This window comes from Acinonyx jubatus, chromosome D3 (assembly GCF_027475565.1).
Source record: "Acinonyx jubatus isolate Ajub_Pintada_27869175 chromosome D3, VMU_Ajub_asm_v1.0, whole genome shotgun sequence".
Taxonomy (NCBI): domain Eukaryota; kingdom Metazoa; phylum Chordata; class Mammalia; order Carnivora; family Felidae; genus Acinonyx; species Acinonyx jubatus.
This window is the reverse complement of record NC_069392.1, coordinates 54,002,504-54,023,812: the sequence shown is the minus strand read 5'-3', so window position 1 is coordinate 54,023,812 and position 21,309 is coordinate 54,002,504. Positions and strand designations below refer to the sequence as shown.

At 37.4% G+C, this 21,309-nt stretch overlaps 1 protein-coding gene across 7 annotated transcripts in view; it reads left to right on the top strand.

Moving 5' to 3' along the window:
• NOL4 (nucleolar protein 4) overlaps positions 1 to 21,309 on the top strand; it is a 413,504-nt gene that overhangs the window by 176,551 nt on the left and 215,644 nt on the right. Inside the window, exon 1 of one of the 7 annotated variants that reach the window (XM_027068733.2) lies at positions 18,350 to 18,804. The exons of 5 other annotated variants lie outside the window; for them this stretch is intronic. In XM_027068733.2, the coding sequence (XP_026924534.1) occupies positions 18,786 to 18,804 (19 nt within the window). In that variant the 5' untranslated portion in view covers positions 18,350 to 18,785. Of the gene's footprint in view, positions 1 to 18,349; positions 18,805 to 21,309 lie in introns of those variants that run through there. One more of the 7 variants, XM_053206587.1, reaches the window with a different exon arrangement.

The window sequence follows — 21,309 nt, the reverse complement described above, 5'->3', positions numbered from 1 at the left end:
TTAGCCTTTAGTTCTGTAGTCTGGTCGCCATCCTACACAGGGGGAAGTGGGGAGAAGAAAAGGCCCAAGACTTTGATTTTTCCTTTCTGCACATTTTTTGCTGCAAATTCTCACACTGTTTTCCTTAAGTTCTCTTCAGATTTCTTTAGAGCTTAAAATTTTAACCTGTTAATTTAGTATCGTTTCTTCTTGACCCCAAGACATGGTTTTCTTAGTGGCCCCTCCTCTCTTAAAGCAAATGTCATAGGTTTTTTTTAAGTTTCTTTATTTATTATGAAAGAGAGAGACAGAGAGAGACAGAGAGAGAGAGAGAGAGAGAGAGAGAGAGAGAGCGAGCGAGCTGGGGAGGGGCCAAGGGAGGGAGAGAGAGAGAGAATCCCAGACCTGTTCCACTCTACCAGTGCAGAGCCCAACATGGGACTTGATCTCACAAACCTTGAGATCATGACCTGAGCCTAGATCAAGTTGGATGCTTAAACAACTGAGCCACCCAAACGACCCACAAATATGGTTTTTAACTGGTCAAGAGAAAAAGCAGTACTGGGACTAGCATGATATTGTTAGTAACTTTCTAATTTTAAATATCTTAAGTATTGGGTTTTTGTTTTTTAAGAAATTATCAGTTACAAGCAAATTATGTGCTAATGGACCTGTGGCTTAAAATTGGGTCTTTAATCTGGCAGCTATTTACATTATGCTTTCTCCATCATAGAATATTTTTGGTTATCAGACAAAACTAACATGTGACCTTTGCCAACTTAAGGTGTTCTCTGTACCCATCTCTAACGTTTTAGAGACTAAATGAATCTCTTACTGAGATTCCCCCTCATACCAGGGGAAAAGTTTGGTAGGGTAATTAAAATATAAAATATACTTCTGACCAAACCTACTTGAACAATTTTGGCTCAGAACTACCTCGAATTCTGGGTTGTATCACTGTGACAATTCATGCTTCACATGGTCCTTTTGTTGTGTATTTACCCCAGTGAGATATCTAAGTTAGAAATACAAGAAGATTCCATTAACTGATGCAATATACTTATTTGTCATTGCCCTGCAGCATAAGGAAGTGGGAAGCTCAGACTTTGACCTTACACATATTTCCCTTGGAATCTCAGCCCTCTACCTCCAATGTAGTTCCCTCATTTATCTGCTAAAGGGCTAAGAACCTGCCTCACATGTTGCTCTATTTCAAAGTTCAATGGATAAAGTAAGAAAATTTATTAATAAAATATTACACAATTGTTTTAAATATAATTCATGTTTAAAACATTTAGACTTCCTAGAATCACTTCCATCACCAATATATTATTAATAAAATATTACATATTCATTTGGATACATAGTCATGAGAACGTGTTTTTAAAGTATAGAAATCTATAAAGAAGGAAGGGTCTCCTATTCTCTACTCCTAATCTGCTGTATTCCCAATAGATAATTTCTGTTAACAATTTGGTATGTACTTTTCCAGAAAAGATAAATAGCTAAATGATAGCCCGTTCAATAGATATCCTTTTAAAAGAAAGGGTCACCAAAATTTTGAATTTGGGTTTTATTTTTATCATTTTGAATCATTTGTTGAAAAGGACATTTTGTCAATGATTTGCTGAAGTTGTCATAGATTTTATGTTGTTTTTATACGAGCTCTTTTATACCAGTACTACAAAAGACATAACAATTTACAGACTAAAAGAAAAGTGGAATGGGATTGACCACCACCCATCTTTTGAGAAACATTATTTGTGGCAAGATCTCTTCTCTTCTGGAATGACAAGTAAATACACATCTTAACGTTATAAATACAGAAATGGATGCTAAGCCAAATTAAAGACTAGCTCTTAGAATATTGGTCTGCAAACGTCTGCAGAGCTGAAATGTGTAAATTAGAGATTCACTGGAGTCTGCTAGCCAAAAGCGAAAACGAAAGTGCTTACAGCTCGCTAATTAATGCCGCATGTCCAATTTGATTGCAGAAAAAAGAGCCACCGAGGCCTATGGGAAAAAGCAGTGGCCTGGCAGTCAAGAGAACTGAGTCCCCTTCTATTCTGCTACTCAGTGTGGGACCATCCTCGAACAAGCCTGTCCTTTGTCCTCAACGCAACCATTTAAAAATAACGGCCATATTCACCACCCTGTTAACTTCTCAGAACTGGCAATAAAACGGGGGGAAAAGAGAGATTGAGTTCCAGAAAAACCATGATATAACTCTAATTTATTGCAGAACTGTTAATGTTCTTATGTCTGTATTGTTTAGGTATTTCACAAATTCTTAACGAGTTTCTACCACGTCAGGCTCTTCGAGGAGCACTTCGTGGACCTCAAAACTATTACTGGTGCATGACAAGACAAAGTGCTGGGTTTGAAACCACAATTTTATGCCTGTAGAATTTAATAATAAATAAATGGGTTTGTATTTTGTACGTTCTGTTTCAAGCTTTGGTGTTTGTTTTTACAAACTATTTGTCCGTGACAGATTGGAGATAAACAGATTGATTCTTCATCACACATGCTTTGAGAAGCACTGTAGTTGGGAATTGGAGCTGTGGGTAGATAAAACAAAGAGCAAAAATTGACCTAATCACTGCTCTTTCAGAGCTGGAGGTCCTGGGGGAGACCCAGATATTAATCAAGTAACCGTATCTAAGTGATTATGTTATTCAAAGTGAAATAAATTGTTCTCCTCAACCACACTCCTCCTCTCTCCTGTTCTCCTCTCCCCCCCCCCCCGCCGACTCTCTCTGCCTTCTTTCCTTCTCTCTTCCCCCTCTCTGCCTTCTCTCCTTCTCTCTCTGCCCTCCCTACTCCTCTTTGCCCATTCACCCCTCATCCCTCCTCTCCCTTCCCCTGCTATGACTCACTGTCCCTACTGTTCCCTTCATTTATTTTCACCTACTCTGAATTCTATATCTGAGAACCTTTATCAATCTATACGGTAGAATAAATAATTACCTTGATATCAATCATAGTCAACAAGCAGAGCTCTTCAAATATTCCAGTTTGGGGGAAGTATATGTATTTTCTTTCTGATTACTATAGAGTATGTGCTTACATCCCTGTGTGTTTCTTCCTCTCTCCTTTTCTTCCTTCCTTTCATCCTTTTAGATTTATTTCTTTAAGTTTATTTAGAATTTGTTAAGCCCCTAGTATGTGGCAAGCATTGTGCTTTGCATCCCACTATATCCCTGCCTCCTGTTCCCTATTCCTACCCCTAACATGAAAAATCAGCAAAAGTAATAAGAACTGGAAATAAAGATTCTATGAATATTTAACCTAGGCATGTGCTATCTTAGGATGTGTTCTTGTATGTACCCTTTAGAAAAAAAGAGATACTATTAAGATGAAGCATGTAGAAGTTGAAATTCAAAGCCTTTATCACCAACAATATAAATACAATTGGCATGATTCCTTTTTGAATTCCAGAAAACTGTAGGCAAACTACAATGTCACTTAAGTCATTGCTTTCCTTTGCCTTTAGGATAGGATTCTTGTGATAAAAAGGAAAAAAGAATTTATTTTCTGAGGCATGAAATCACTCAATCATAGTACATTTTGCACTACTTAGTAACAGCTGTAAATAATAGCTGAAGTGATTTGTATGTGAATAAATGTGAAATTGTGCCCTGGTTTCATCCATTAACTTATTTTCAGTTGTTTTGTCACTGTTGACCACTGCAGATTGGTCAGTACACCTTGGTGGCTGCAGGAAAAAGGCACATTTTGGGTAAAAATATATCTCAGTAGAATAAGATAAAAAAATTTCCATGCCTTGGTTCAGTATAATCCAGAAAATAATTTTCAATCCATATCTGCAAAGCATCTGAAAAATAGAGCATAGTATCTTATAGAAAGAACTTCTCTGCCTTCAGAGACCATACATTTCTTTTTCCAAGGCTGGTATCTGCACCATCACCAGAACAATTGGATGACATGAGATTATGTCCTAGAGAGGTTTGTGGGAGAGGGAAAAGGACAGTGGCTCTGGACTTAGCTTCCTTGAGTGTGAATTGGGCCTCGGGCCTTGTACCTTGAAGAAGTCATTTGATCAAGATCCCAGAATATGCCTCTCTGATAGTAGATTAGCTGGGCCTGCTTTGAGGATTAGATACAATGAAATAAGTACCCAGCACATAATTTTAAATTATTTTTAATGGCAAATAGCACTAATTAAACAGTGTACTTCTTTGTATCAGTTACTTCAAATAATGAGGACAGAAGGGAGGTGTCAGTTTTTATAAGAATGATGTCACAGTAAAGGAGACAGTGATTTAAGGAATGCAAGGATAGGAAGTCTAGAACAAGCCTGGCCATGACTTAGCCTTGGCCTTATTGAGTTATATACAGGATTATCATGCAATTTAATGTCCAAAGCAAAACACATTTAGAGTCAAAGGGGGGATAATTAATAATTGTACTGATGCCAAGATGTGTGAAGCCAACCTGCCACATATGTAGTCCCTCTGTTGTATACCTTTTTTCTGTGTCCATCTGTTACCCCCACTCCAGCCTCTGGCTTTCTTTGATGAATTCGGCTTGTTCACATTCCCTGGCAACCTCTTCAGTCCAATGCTCCCTTAATGGTTCTTACTTTAGCTGTGGTTACTAACCATGTTAGGAGTTTGGGCTTCTGAGATTTTTGTTATGCACAGGGATTGTCTAGAAGTCTTGTTAAAATGCAAATTCTGGGGGTGCCTGGGTGGCTCAGTTGGTTAAACGTCTGACTCTTGATCTTAGCTCAGGTCATGGTGTCAGGGTTGTGGGTTCAAGCCCCACATTGGGCTCCATGTTGGGTGTGAAACCTTCTTAAATAATATGTGTGTGTGTGTGTGTGTGTGTGTGTGTGTGTGTGTAAAAACCCATGATTTCTGAGTCAGTAGGTTTGAAGTAAGGCTTGAGATTTAATAGTCTTAACAAGTTCACAGGTGATTTTGATGCTGCTCATCATTAGCCCACATGCTAAAGAGAAAGGTGTTAGTTCAAATTCCAAGAGATGGAATTTTTTTGAGCTACTCACCTTTCTGATTTGACCATAGTGGTTGTGGCTTTGAACTCTTATGGTATGTTGGTTCTTTGGTCAGGTGCCTACCTTGGCAGATTGAGCCTGGGGAGGACATATGGCTACCAAGACAGTAGGTAGGGTAATTTGTTCTTGAAGGGAGTATAGAGAGGAGATTCATACACTAAAATGATATGTTCAGTGTAATTAGTTGTTCTGTTTCTTTTCATGGAGAACCACTGAGGAAGGAGCTTGAAAAGGTGCCATCAGCACTGGATACCCCTCTAAACCAGGCCAGTCAAAACTCAGTAAACATTTCCTCTCTGCTGAAGTCAAGAAGCAATGGCTTTCAAACTAGAATCTACTGTGCTTTATCCAAAGCAAGGTTTTATGGATGACCATGGTTGTGTAACATTAGTATAGCAGCATGAGACATTGCGGACAGGGAGTTTATTTTGAGCAGCTCTTGGCTAATTAGAAATAATCACACTGTTAGAGCTCTTATCTTGGTATTATTCAGAGAGTTTAAATTGGTATAGTCAGTACAGAAGTTTAGAGAAATTGGTTTTTTTAATGGTCAACCAAGATGGATTTTTAAATTTTGATTTCAGGAGAATTCAATGATTTGCTATGATAGAAAAAGTATTAATGAAAATAAGCACATATATCACTAATATAAAAAGAATATAATCATTACCTGGGAATCCTTTCAATTCTGAGCTCATTTTTATTTTTTTCAAACTCAATCTGACATTACCTCCTGCCAATCCTTTTACTACAAAAAATAAAACATCAGCAAACCCAAAATGTTTTCTCTTCTTCTTGGACTTTTCAAAAACATTATGTTTCTACTTGGTGACTTGCTATATATACATATATATATGTATGTGTGTGTATATATATATATATATATATATATATACACACACGTATGTGTGTGTGTGTATATATATATATATATGTATATATATATATATACACACATACATATACACACACACACACACACACACACACACACCACTTTATACACAAGGAGTATTTAAGCAAAGTCCACATTCTCCATGAACATTCAGAAAAATATGACAACTATGTGTGAAAAGTTGGTGTTTAATATCAAAAGTTTTGAACTATGCAAAGCAAGAGGTTAGAAAACAGGATCACTGTAAACAGCGTTCCGTGGATATTGGTAGCAGTGGGTCTGTGAGAGCCTGTGCTCTAGAAGGAGGATTTGAGGCAAGATGGCCACCCTGATGTTGCCCAGGCTGCTCAGGTAGAGTTGACCTAATTCCTCAGCCATCCACTGTTTGAGAATTTGCTTGGTTTCAAACTAGGTGATGACTTTGAGAATGTTCATGGTTCTCTTGAGCCATAATCCTCCTTTCCCCCCAAATCAGTGCTAGGACTACCTATTGGTTATTTAATTTGGTATTAACAAAATTAAATATTTAAACTGGCTCAAGTATACTGAGTTTGAGAAATGTAAAGTGTGGAAACAAGTCTTCCATCTTTACTATTTGTTAAGGTCTTGCAATTAATATAGCCAAAGCAAGGACTATTTCTGTTATTGAAAATAGTTCACCTTTTATTCTTGGGTGGTGACAAATATCCAAATGCTATGTGGACTCATGATGTGTAGTCTAGGATTCTGCGATTATGAAAGCATTTCACTATCAAAGTACCTGCTTTACAATTTCCTCTCTAGCAAGTGCAATGTTTGCTTTTTTTTTTTTACAGAGCACTTTATTTTAGAGTTGAGTTAGTAGTTCTTTCTTCCGTTCTGCCCATTTCTTCTGTATTTACTCACAGTCCTTTTCAACTTGGCAACTAGAAGTATATATGCACCTTATGCGCTTATGAATACTCATACACAGAGATGAAGCCATCCATAGTCATTCAGATTCAGTCATCCTTTCCCATGAATGTGGCCATTAGCCCTTGTCTATCGTTCAGTTATGCTCTCGCGATCTGTGTGATGGGAAAGATGGGTGTGGGAATGTTAGTGGTATCAGAGATTTACTTACCCTTTTGGGATGGGAGTAGGACTCCTGGCTTCTTTGTGCTTTGAATAAACTAACTGTGGCCTGTGAGTAACACCTTACTGATTTTTTTTTTATATTGAGGTATAATTGATATATACCATTGTATTAGTTTCAGGTGTGTAGCATAATGATATGATACATTTGTATATCATGCAATGGTCACTATGATAGGTCTAGTTAACTTCCATCACCACATATAGTTTCAAATTATCTTTTCTTGTCATGAGATAAAATCACTTTTCAAATAGAAAAGCAGCAAATGTGTTACTGTTCTCTTTCAAGAGTAGGACTTTAATTTTCCATATCCTCCAAATACTGATGTTAATGTTAGCTTGCTTTTATCTCATATATTCATAAATTGTGTTATTTTTTCTCATATTTATTTAAAGCTTTAGCAAGTTTCCTAAAATGATATCATTTGATATCATTCAGCCCTGAATGTCAAATACAGTTGTCTTTGGTTATAAATATCGTGTAATTGGTCAGCTTGTACTTATAATCATGGTGATATTGAAAGTTCATCTGCATCTATAAAAACATCAGAACTACTCAGTGTATGCTAATTGCAGGAAGGGTAGGCAGAAGGTCTTTGTTACAGAAAGAAGAAGGTGGTAGCAGGCTATTCACTGTGATTTCTGATTTTATGAAGTACTACAAAACAGGTAACCTCAGATGACATCTTTTAATTTAGTGTCTCTAAGAGCTCCCTAAATCCAAAGTTAACTTGCCCCCCCCCCCCCACCTCCCCAGAGCATATTCCCTGTCTTTTACAGGCTCTTCTCTTCACAATACCTAGACAGGTGTTTCCTGCTGAGGTGTAGCTACATGATTTAGACAGACATTGGTCTGGAATTAAGGATCGGGTGTTTGATCCTATATTTGTCACTATCAGTGTGACTTGAGCAAGTTCTCCATTTTATGTTTATCAAGCTGTTTCAATTAGTAAAACTGATAGTGTTATTTTATTCCTAGATCTGTTTTAAATATTGTAAATATTTAAATATGTAAATACCAAAATGATTTGTATAAGTAAAATGTATAATGATTAAAATCAATTGATATTATTCAGATGAATCTAGAATAAATTAGTCTTTGTTAGAAAGATATTAGTACTTTCACAAGTGTCTAAATAATAATGCTTTATAATTTGCCGCCAAAACTCTTACTGGCTTAGAATCCTTTAAGATGACCAATAAATTCCGTGATACCACTGTTACTGATGATGATGGATTTCAGCACCAGAGGTAGAAATCGTAAAGAAAGTTTGGTGGAAATCTCTTGGATATCAAACAATGAATTGACATTAACAAGGAAAAAAGAAATCACAGAACATTTGTTATAATACTATCAAAGATGCTAGAAAACAGAAGTCTTGAAGCCACAGTAAGGCAAATTGCATCAATTGTGATCCAGTCTAGAAAATCGAGGCCATTACAGGTTACTCATCAGAAAAACTTAATACTAGGCACTATTTATAATGGTGTGAGAAGAGCTCAAAGGCTAAACAGAGGATAGTAAAGCAACATAGGAATTAAAAGCAGAAGGAAGCCACTGCTACAACTAGAGGTAGAAAAGTTGAGAAGGAGTTGGTGTTAGTAGAGCCCAAGAGCCAGAGGACCTACCTGGTTGCGTGAGATTCACAGAAGATACTTCCTGGCAGGATTTAGGATGTGGAGAAGATGCATCCTGAGCTAGAGACCTGAATCAGACAGGATGTGTATATAAAGTGGGGGTAGGGATACCCAGCCATTTTCTCTTTCTCCCATCCTCAGTCTTTGCCAGCATCTCCCATCATTTGATCTAAGCCATAGAACAATAAGCAAAGAAATCTAGGAAATGGTTTGCAAAGAAAGGGGAAGAAGAGATCAAACCAGCAAATGACCAAAGTGTAAGATGGAACGTATGTAGAAGCCTTTCATCGTCCTGTTTTAGGATTTGTTCATTTTTTAGATCTAAGAAGTGCTTACTGTCTCCGGTTTCTTGCCATCTCAGGATGTTGTGGATGAGATCTTCACTTTCTTTGTTGAATAGTCCTGGCTCACCCACTGCACTAGGGCGAGGAACTTACGGGGTTAGGAGGGCTTAGGAGAAAATATCGTGGAGCATGCACTCTAACCATCAGCCTCTAAGTTACTCAAAAAACATGGGCATTAAATAGGTCTAGTATGGTTACAAGATTTCTCCCTTTACACACACTCCCAAAACACATTATACTTCTTCACCTGCTTGCTAATGGCTGAAAATATCAAGAGTAAAAGCCTTTCGTTCCACAGAGATAAGATGTTTAAATTACAAGTGCCTAGCTGAAATGATTTTTTTCTGTGGGGAAATTTCAGTCAAAGATCAATCAACCAATCAATCAGTCACTCTCTTCCTCAGTAACATGACTTACAGAGAACCAGTGTGCACACAAATAGCTGGAAGATTGACCATGAAGATGGGAAGAGAACATGAAGGACCCAGAGGAAAAACTTGGAAGTTTTTGACAATTTTTCCTAGAATAGTACTGTTTACCTACTGTATGAGCAATGCTAACAATGATTGCAGCACATGCGAGCACACAGGTGATATGCAGCTCTGCTTTAGGGGCTGAGTAACAATTCTTGATTTCATAAACACGCACTTGACATTGGTAAAGATCTTCTTTCCTAGGAGTTTGCTAGTCAAAGTAATTGAGGTGATCTTCCCTGAAAGAATGTCTTTAGTTCTGCAGTTACATATTTCCATTCACTCTATGGGGAAAAAATCCTATTCTTTCCTGAGTCTTTTAAAAGTGGGGCCACACTGGCAATAAGTGCTCTTGGTTATTTGTTTTGATGAAGAGAGACTATTTGGCTTGCTGGCATCTTTTTCTGAAAATGTCCTAAAGATTTATTAAACTGGATTAAAATGGTAGATCAGTCTTACTAAACTCAGATTTAATATTCTCTTGACATCAAGAGTTCCCTCCCACAATTGCGTATGTCACCAGTTAGTTGTTGGAGATGAGCTACATGAATTTCTCACATGTGGCCCCAAAATTCTCATATGAGAAATGCTTCTAGATGGCTGTCCCTTAAGATAAATTAAACCAAGGTTCCTGTGTTTTGTTGGGGGAGAGGTTTTTAATGCCCAAGAGGATTTTCATTTTTAACAGTTTCCCTGGAAAATTCAGAAGCAATTGAAGTTTGAGAATCACTGATAGGTACCTATCATATGAAATATGCCTTGAATAATTTTGAGTGGTGTTACCTATCGTGAGGCACCATAGAAAATCCTTTATGTTTGTTTCTGTGTTCGTTTCAGATTGCTGTATAACAAATTATCACACACTTACCAGCTTAAAACAACAGCTATGTCTCACAGTTCAATATGTCAGAAATCTAGGCAGCCTGGACTGGGTTCAATGCTCAGGGTATCACAAGGGCAGAATCAAGGTGTCAGCCCGTCTAGCCTTTAAAATAGGGACTCTGGTAAAGAATCCACCTCTAAGCTTATTCAAGTTGTTGGCAGGGCGTAATTCCTTGTCGCTGTAGAACAGAGGTCCCGTCCCTGTTTCCTTACTGGCTGTTGGCAGAAGTCTCTCCCAGCTCTCTACAGCTGCCTGCATTCTTTCTATGTGACCTCCTTCATCTCCGGGCCATCAGTGGCAAACCGGAACCCTTTATGCTTTGTGTCTCCGTGACTTCTGCTTACTCACCAGAGAAAGCCCTGTGCTATTAAATGCTGATGGGATTAGATTAGGCCCACCCAAAGAATCTCCGTCTTCAAGATCCACTGTGCTGCATGACATTTCTATAATCACAGGAGTGATATCTCACCATGCTTACAGGTTAGGGGAATTAGGGTATAGAATCTTGAGGGGGAAGGCACTATCTAGATTCTTCCTACCCACAGTGTCCTGTGTACTAATGCTTTCAATGAGTAGCTCAGTAACATATATGAGGACGTAAAAAGATGTGATTCTTTTTAAAATTTTTAAAAAATCCTATGTTTTGAGCAACATTAAATAGATATGTGATTATGGCCTCCTGTGGTTACCTAGTTCAACAAAGTTATTGAATATTTACTATGTGGCAATCATAAATTCATAAAGGAATAAACTAGATCTTTCCCTTCAATACCTCACATTTCATAATTAAACATCTCTGGAGATAGAGGAACTTCTTTGATATTTTGATAATGTGTCAAAATGTTTTCCCATATACTGATTCTGTGTAACTTCTAATCTTTGATCTTCTGACAGGTAATAAAACACATTAATATTTTTCAATTTGATTCAACCATATTTCTCCTCATAATCTCTGACAGTGTTCTTTTCAGGTTTAGAATCCTCTTGTTCTTTGAGTATATTTTATCACATGATTTCAAGTCCCTTCCACATGTAAGTTATATTTTTAGTAAGACATAATCAAGTCACTTAACATTTCTGTTCCTCAGTTTTTTCAGAAGTAAAACAAATATTATGCATTAGTTAACATTGTTTTTTCCACATTAAGAATTATCTCTGGCTAAACTAAGTGAAAACAATGCAAAGAATGGGAAGCTAATGGAGAGGTACTGGAATTTCTGACAGAATCACAGAAAAGAGGTAAAAATTAAAAACAGCCTCAATTTTAGAGAAATGGTGATAACTCCAGTGATAATAATTTTTGTATTTTCTTTCTAGAGGTTAAGATAAAAAGACCTAGTTCCAATGACGCCCTTTTTCTGTCTCACAGCTCCAAATTGTTCTAAGGTAGGAAGGGATTATGGCTTCTAGAGCCTATATGCATATTAGGAAGGTATCAGCTACCTAGGTTTCCATCCCAATGGGTGCTTGGTACATGCCATCATTTGGCTGCTAAAACACACACATACGTACCACACCAGTGCACATCACACATCACATTAACTTTTTCACATAGCCAAAGATAATCCTATTGAAAACTTACCACCTGTTTCACATAAACCTCAACCAATCTCATTCTTCCCCAAATGGAATGAAATCTAAGCCCAGCTATTGCACTCAGAGATGGTGTTGGGGAGCCCCAGTTTCTCAGGCCAGATTACCCATGGATGTTCATTTCTTCTTTCGTTGTGTAACCATTGAAATTATGTAATTAATGGACTAATTAGTATATTTATCTACCATCACCACACCATATATACACAATGGGAATAAAACTTCCGGATGCCCGGGTGGCTCAGTCAGTTAAGCGTTCTGACTTCACCTCAGGTCATGATCTTGCAGTTGGTCCCTGTGTTCGAGAGCCCTGCATCGGGCTCTCTGCTATCTCCCTCACTCTCTGCCTCTCCGCCCTCCCTCTCCCCGCCCCTCTCAACAATACATTTGAGAAAAAAGAAATTAAAGAGACAAGAAACGTGTTTTAATCTTCAGACACTTGACAGCAAAGAAATCCAGATAAACACTGCACTCCTAGTTTCTGCATCTGATTCCAAAGCCAAAGATAGTATCACTAGCCGCTCCGCCACTCATTCCACGTTTTCCTTCCTTTAGCTGGCAGTTGCATTACTTGGAGTATTTTCCAGGTCAGATATCGGAGGGGAGGCGGGGGAGATGAGATTTTCTCTCTACCTATAAGGATTACCTTGACAGTGTTTTCCTTTTGGCAAAGTAAAATGAAAAATGCTACAGGTACTCGTTTGGGCCTATCTCCCAACCCATTTTCTTTTTTTGATACCTTTCATTCCCTTGGTATTCAAGATGAGTGACCACGGCCCATACATAGCTCTTCTTTTGCCTGTTCCCGTAGTGGCCCGCGTGGTGTGAAACGGTCACTTGTCTGTCTGTTTTTCTGGAAGCATCCTTCTTACAGGCCAACAGAATGTAGGGCTGTAGAGAAGAGTTGTGAGAAGTGTCACTAGCATCTCAGAAAAGCCTTTTCAGACCGATGCTGTGGCTAAGAGAGAGGCAGCCCCAAGAGTCAGTAGCTGGTTTAGAGCATATATCACATCCTGAAAGGCAGCACCTCAGGCTCAGGTTGTATCTTTCAGTGGCATCACGGCTGAGTTTTTTGTGTTTATGTTTGTAAGCATTTTTTTATGTTTATTTGAGAGAGAGAGAGAGCGACAGAGCATGAGCAGGGGAGGGGCAGAGAGAGAGAGGGAGACACAGAATCCGAAGCAGGCTCCAGGCTCTGGGCTGTCAGCACAGAGCCCAACATGGGGCTTGAACTCACAAGCTGTGAGATCATGACCTGAGCTGAAGTTGGATGCATAACCGACTGAGACACCCAGGCACCCTGGCATCATAGCTGAGTTTTTTAAATAATAGTTTATTCCATTATTTTATAAGGTACATAGCTTTGTCAATAATGGAGTAGAGAATAAGAATAATAGCTCCATGGCAAATATTCCAGTTGTTTCATTTATTTTAGTATGATGTGATTTCCTTAATTAAAATTAATGTTGTGTGGGCAAAAAGAGTGGTATGTAAAACATTATGAAGTTCATACATGGTGGTGTTGAAGGAAGAATGAGTGAGTAAAATGCAGGCCCAAGTCAAAAATAAGTGTCCATTCTGTTGAGGACAACTAACTACCCCCTCTAATTAGAGGCGTCTCATACAATTGCTCTGCCCTGAACTATTATGAAAGGTCTATCAATATCATCCTTCCTTCACCTTCTGTTCAAAAGTCCTTCAGACATTCCTTTTCCAAGTATCTATACCATTTGGCTGCAGCCAAAGAGATATTAAAAACAACCTCTGAATATCTTTGTTTAAAGAGAATATATAACCAGACTTATTGCTAAAGGTCCTGTCCTTTTAGTGGATTTCATTCTTGTTTGGGCCTATCCATGAAAGCAACTGTACCATTGCAGAGTGTTACAGGAAACCAGGCTGACATTTTTCATTCCCGATTTTTCAAAAAGAATTTCATTTAAGACAGGAGACAGAGATTTACAGAAGGAAATCTTGTATGGCAGATTGTGTTCACACGGCACTGGGGCATGAACAGGCTTGTATATTACTTTCACTCAACAAAGGAGGGCTACTGAGAATGCATAAATTTAGCACCGAATTGAACGAGGTGGTGCTCAGTTGGTAATGGCCAGTTGGATAAAGAGTCAGAGGCTGTTATCAAAAAGTACAGTTACCCAAGGAAGAATGCAGTGCCCTGCACTAAATCTTGTTCTTTACTGACAGAATTTCTCTGGTTGGAGATGACCCCAAGCTCCATGCCCAATCCCGAATGGCTACAGATCTAGAGTACCATTTCAACTACTTTGTCTTCATGAAGGCCAAGTGGAAAAGCCACTCTCATTACAGTCTAAACCAGATGAAACCTACTTGGTGATGTGCCTTCTTCTTAGTGATAAACAGGTCAAGTTTTAAGAACTTCTCCTTCACTGGGGAGGGGGAAAACTGAATCTCTCTGTTACTTTCTTACCCTCAGTATTGGTTCTATCATTTTATTTATTTATTTTTTTTAATTTTTTTTTTCAACGTTTATTTATTTTTGGGACAGAGAGAGACAGAGCATGAACAGGGGAGGGGCAGAGAGAGAGGGAGACACAGAATCGGAAACAGGCTCCAGGCTCTGAGCCATCAGCCCAGAGCCTGACGCGGGGCTGGAACTCACGGACCGCGAGATCGTGACCTGGCTGAAGTCGGACGCTTAACCGACTGCGCCACCCAGGCGCCCCGGTTCTATCATTTTAAAATCAATGCCGTTTAATATTTTAGGAAGAGTCATACCTATATATACACACGTGTATATTTATTTACATTAGTAAACTCCTTAGTGTGAATGCTTGACTTCAAAATGTAGCATCATTTTTTGTACATGTTTAAGATAGCATTACTAGGAATGCCTGAGTGGCTCAGTCGGTTAAGCATGTGACCTTGGCTCAGGTCATGATCTCATGGTTTGTGAGTTCAAGCCCCACATCAGGCTCTCTGCTGTCAGCACAGACCCTGCTTCAGATCCTGTCCCTCTGTCTCTCTCTGTCCCTCCCCCGCCCTCGCCGTCTCTCTCTCTCTCTCTCAAAAATAAATAAACATTAAAAAAATAGATAGCATTATTAAATAGTATATAATGTAGATTATAGTTTTCAAATGCAAATAAAAACAGACAACTGCTTTTGCTGATTATCTTTTCAAAGATGTTTGTGGTGTTGAGGACTTGGAAGTGCAGGACTATTGTAATGAATGATTACAATTTTTGTGTATAAGAAAACAAAAGATAGAACAGGGCTGTTTACTGAAGTTAATAACAGTAATATAGAGGAGGAGTAAAGTAGAAATCAAAGAGTGGAAAAGTCATCAGAAGGATTTGAAGAAAGGAATTGAGAAAAATGAAGAAGGAATTTCTAGGTGACAACTGCAAATGGACAAAGGGTGATAAAGGCAAGAATGTGTCAGAGTCTTGGGCTAGGGGAGGGGTGAGCTGCCCAGCAAAGGATCGATCAATTGATCGATCGATCACCTATGTATCTATTCATTTTTGTTTCAAGTTTTTATTTAAATTCTAGTTAGTTAATATATAGTGTAATATTGGTTTCAAAAGTAGAATTTAGTGATTCATCATTTGAATATAACACCTAGTGCTCATCACAACAAGTACCCTCCTTAATACCCATCACCTACTTTAACCTGTCCCCACCCACTTCCCCTCCAGGAACCCTCAGTTTGTTCTCTATAGTTATTAGTTTCTTATGGTTTGCCTCCTTCCCTTTCTTTTTTCCTTCTTTCCCCTATGTTTATCTGTTTTGTTTCTTAAATTCCACACCTGAGTGAAATCATATGGTATCTTTCTCTGACTGACTTATTTCTCTTAGCATAATACACTCTAGCTCCATCCACATGCTTGCAGATGGCAAGATTTTGGCTGAGTAATACTCCAGTGTGTGTGTGTGTGTGTGTGTGTGTGTGTGTGTGTGTATACATATATACATACATATATACATACATACATATATGTATATATGTATACATATACATACATATGTATGTATATGTATACATATACATATATATGTATACATATACATACATATGTATGTATATGTATACATATACATATATATGTATACATATACATATATGTATATATGTATATACATATATATGTATACATATACATATATGTATATATGTATATACATATATATACATACATATATATACATACATACATATATGTATGCATGTACATATATGTATGTATATACGTATACATGTATATATATGTATGTATATATGTATATATATACACATACACACACACACACACCCCTTCTTGATCCATTCATTAGTCAATAGACATTTGGGCTTTTTCCATATTTGGCTAATGTTGATAATCCTACTATAAACATCAGGGTGCATATGCCCCTTTAAGTCAATATTTTTGTATCTTTTGGGTAAATACTTAGTAGTGCAATTGCTGGATCATAAGCTAGTTCTATTTTAACATTTTCAGGAACCCCCATACTGTTCTCCAGAGTGACTGTACCAGTTTGCATTCCCACCAACAGTGTAAGAGAGTTCCCTTTCTCTGCATCCTCAGCAACAACTGTTGTTTCCTGTGTTGTTAATTTTAGCCATTCTGACAGGTGTGAGGTGGTATGAATTATAGTTTTGATTTGTATTTTCCTGATGATGAATGTTGTTGAGCATTTTTTCATGTATCTGTTAGTCATTTGTATATCTTCTTTGAAAACTTGTCTATTCCTGCCTTCAGCCCATTGCTTAACTGGATTGTTTGTTTTTTGGGTGTTGAGTTTGGTAAGTTCCTTATAGATTTTGGATACTAACACTTTATCTGATATATCATTGATAAATATCTTCTCCCATTCTAAGGTTGCCTTTTAGTTTTGATAATTGTTTCCTTCACTTTGCAGACGCGTTTTATCTTGATGACGTCCCGATAGTGCATTTTTGCTTTCGTTTCCCTTGCCTCCAAAGACGTGTCTAGTAAGAAGTTGCTGTCACTTATGTCAAAGAGGTTGCTACCTGTGTTCTCGCAAAGGATCCATTTAGACTGCATCACTTGCTTCATGTTTTAGAGTAGCCCTAGGGTGCTGTGGTATAAGATGTAGATAAATCTATGATTTCACTCATGTGGAATTTAAGGAACAAACAGATGAACATGGAATGGGAGAGAGAGGCAAGCCATAGAACAGACTCTTAACTATAGTGAACAAACTGAGTGTTGATGGAGGGGATTGGTTAAATGAATGATGGGTATTAAGGAGGGTTCTTGTTGTGATGATCACTGGGTGTTGTATGTAAGTGATGAATCACTAAATGCTATTCCTGGAACTAATATTACACTGTATATTAACTAACTGGTATTTAAATAAAAACTTGGAGGAAAATTAAAAAGATGTAGGGTATAGTCTAGCAATGGATGCACTTTCATTTTTTTATAGGGGACCCTAGGCTGGGAGAAGACTTAGAACAGAGGCCAGGAGTAACAAAGTGAGGAAGAAGGCTGGCACCTAAACTCCATTTTGCAAATAGATTTTGAAGGATTTAAAAAAAATCTACTTTTTTTGGATATTAAGGTACCAATCTTTTGACATAGGGTTATTTACAGCTGTATTTTGGATTTAAAAGTTAGCTCTATGGTGAGATATCAAAGGGCAGTTTTCTAAGGAGGAATCAAAAGGCTAGAGGTAGAAGATTGTGGTGCATTTGAGGAAAAATGGTAAAAAGCTTTTTGGACCCTGTAAGCATCTGACCTGGATTTTAGGACTAAATTTCCAAATACTAATCTTAAAATGATTATTATATAAATTTTTTTCCTATTCATTTTGCCCAGGGTACTTGGCCTAAAGGCCATAATGAAGAGCTACCAAAAGTAAATGAATTAGAATGTAGGTCAGGTGTTTTGGGAGATTCCAAATATATATACATCACATTATGTTTATATAGAGAGATATAGATATGTACACACATATATGGATATTTATATACTTAAATACACACACATCATACATACTGTCATAGGTTAATTCTCTTTAAAAAATGTGTTTTAATCATTTATTTTTGAGGGGGGGGGGAAGGGAGGGAGGGCAGAGAGACAATGGGAGACACAGAATCCGAAGCAGGCTCCAGGCTCTGCACTGCCAGCACAAAGCTCAATGCAGGGCTCCAGCTCAGGAACCACAAGATCATGACCTAAGCTGAAGTCAGAGTCTTAACCAACTGAGCCACCCAGGCGCCCCATTGGTTAATTCTCTTTATATGGAGAGAGCTAACCATTGAATCTGGTTCTGATGCAACTGCTTCACACAAAAGGCTTGTGACGACATTAGACATAATTGAAACAAATAGTATTTCTAGGGTCTGTACCAATTGGTGGAAGGAGTGGGAGTAGGGAAGGAGAAAGAAGAAAATGAACAGCTTGCCATTAGGGTTAGTGTGACTGCACCTTACAGGCAAGAGTCGCAGCTGAGCTAACTTGGATGGCCCTCTCCACAACACTAAATCCATCCCAGCAAAACTAACCTCAAAGCAATGGAACCCAAACATCCATCGGCCTTCCTGATGTCACTGGATTGCCACACTACCTGTCATCACATTCCATGTTCTCTTCTGTTGCTAGGTACCCTGGGCACTCTTAATTTTCAAAGCTCCAGGTGCTGTTTTTTCCCTTGGTACTCACACATAGAGTTTTGGTTCCAATGCTATGGTGCCCAGGCTGAAATTTGAGAGAAGCACCATTGCTCTTGGCCTGTGAAGCTGAAGGCCATACCTACAGATCTCAGCACCGTACCCTCTGTGTAGCAGCTCTCGACCTGCATGCCAGCAGCCACTTAGGATGGAGCAAACTATGTTGGGTAAGGAAGCAGATTTCCCCTTGAGAGCAATAAACTGCTGTGAGTCGATTATGATAAATAGAGGAGTCTGAGATTTGTGGTTTCAAATTCTGGAAAAGTATCTTCAAGGAAGAGAAAATACAAATCGTTAATATGGTTATGAGAAACCAGACCATAAAAAGTGCTTCATTTAGTTTCAGTTTAATGTCTGCTCCCTCTTTCTGTTGAATTTTTCTAATACAGACATCAAAAACTTTGTTTCAAATTTTGATTGTAAAACAGTGGCATGTGACATTACTCGTTCTTATACCATTTAAATGATAAAATGGTGTGAATATGTATTATATACAAATAAGTAAATTATTCACTTGTTCTTTATGAAACATACCGATTTACTCAAGAATGAAATATGTAAAGCTGTGGAATTTAGTTACCTTGGTAACATCTGGAGTGAGGTACTCTGTCTAAAAATATTTTCTCCTTTATTGTTTATACTTTATACCAAAATTACAAATATATGACTTTTATTAAAAATTATCCTGAGGTAATAATGTTTATCTTATTTAAAATGTGAATAAATGGTACACTAGTTACTAAATATGTATGATGATTTTAGATTAAAGAAACAGTTGTAGCATGTTTATTTCTTAACAGTAATAGATGTTGGATTTGTTTTCTGCTAGTATCCATTTTGTGTATATAATATACTTTTAGGGTTATTCATTCTTTTAACATATTGACAAAATTTTTATTACATAAAATGTTTAGTATTTTAAGGGATTCTAGTGCACAAATGTTACGTCACATTTTTCTTCATGAATTTAAGAACTGGACTTGACTATGTACATTCTGCTTTTCTTTGGACTTTCGTGGAAAGAAATAACTTAAATAATCCGAAATTATTTAGCATACTTTAGCATAGGATTTGACTTCACATAAAGAGCATGTGCAATTTTATGGGTTGCTTATATAAATCACACCCCTAATTCTTTATTTCAAAAACCTTCTGTATTTCATGGTTAAAACAAAAAGAAGAAGAACGTTTTTGATTTTCTCAATAGCTGTGGAAAGTGATGTGTCATGTTATTTATGACCAGTTTCTTAAATTCTCTTATGTATGTTTTCTCTCCCCATGAAGTCTTTTTTTGAATGGAAATGTACAAAGAGGAATTTATGAGTAGAATCTTGCCATTTGAATGTATTTTAACTTCTTCACAAAGCGGTTTTAGAAAAATTTTTAAAATATCATTTTACTGAAAATTAAACTTAATACCCTTTGTTTTCATTTCACATTGGAGCTGGAGATCTGGGCTTCCTCCCAGACCCTTGTCTGCCCTACTCTCAGTCTTACTTGTTCTTTTCTTAGGATTTTTTGAGTCTCCTCTTGTTCTGCACTGTTGCTGCTTTGGTTTGGGCTTTCAGCAATGCTGAGTCAGTGGCTTATAGAGCTCTTAACGGTCCCACTTTTGTTGCCTTCATCCCATTCTCCTCATCAGTCAGAGTAATCTCTTTAAAACACCGTTTTGTTCATATCACTTCTGCGTAAAATTGCTCCTGTTCACTCCCAAAGTACGATCCACGCTCTTATTTCAACAAAACACATTCTCTGCCTCCCTTTCTTATTCTCTTGTTTGCACTCAGCATCCAACCTTACTTCCCATCTGCCTTGCACTTTCCTTCCTCTGAGGTGTTGCCCCTGCTGATCTCTAATTGGGAAACTCTCTCCCCCACCTTCATCACCGGGTTAAGGCTTACTCGTCTTTTGGATTTTAGCTCATATGCCACCTTCTTTAGGAAAACTTCTGTGATGTGTTTACCCCTTGTTTTGGATCAGAGCCTTTTTCCTCTGCATTTTAGTTGCATGTTTGTTTGTTTTTTCTGTCTCTTTTAATTAGTTGTGAAATTACTGAAGACACAGTCTCTATTGGCCAAATATTTAACCCCCTTTTGGCCAAGCATAGGCATTCAATAAATGTTGAATGAATGAATGAACAGGTGAGTTATACCACTTCTTCAAATGTATATATTCGTTTCGTGAATTTAATTGATTAGAAGGCATAAATTTTTCATTGCATCCTACAAAAATGAAGCACACTGGGGAATATTCAGAAATCAAAATATTACAAATATGAATATTATTACTCTTGTATGTTCATATTTTTATGGCTTCATCAATAGACTTTAACTACAGGAAATAATCTAACACCTTTGCATTTCATAGTCCTTTAACATTAATAGAAAATTCTTACCATAAATGCAAAGATGAAATTAAGAGAAATAGAATTTTCCTGTTTCATCTAAATTTTGTTTTTTACTCTAAGTAAATTGTTATTGATATGTTTTACTAAACAAGTTTATCATTTATTTTAAAGCCAGAAAATTTTGGTTAATTCTACTTCTTCCCCTTCCTCCCTGTTTTGTTTTTTTTCTACAGTTATTTTATTTATTTTTAAATTTCTTTATTTAAATTCAAGTTAGTTAATATACAGTGTAGTATTGGTTTCAGGAGTAGAACCCAGTGATTCA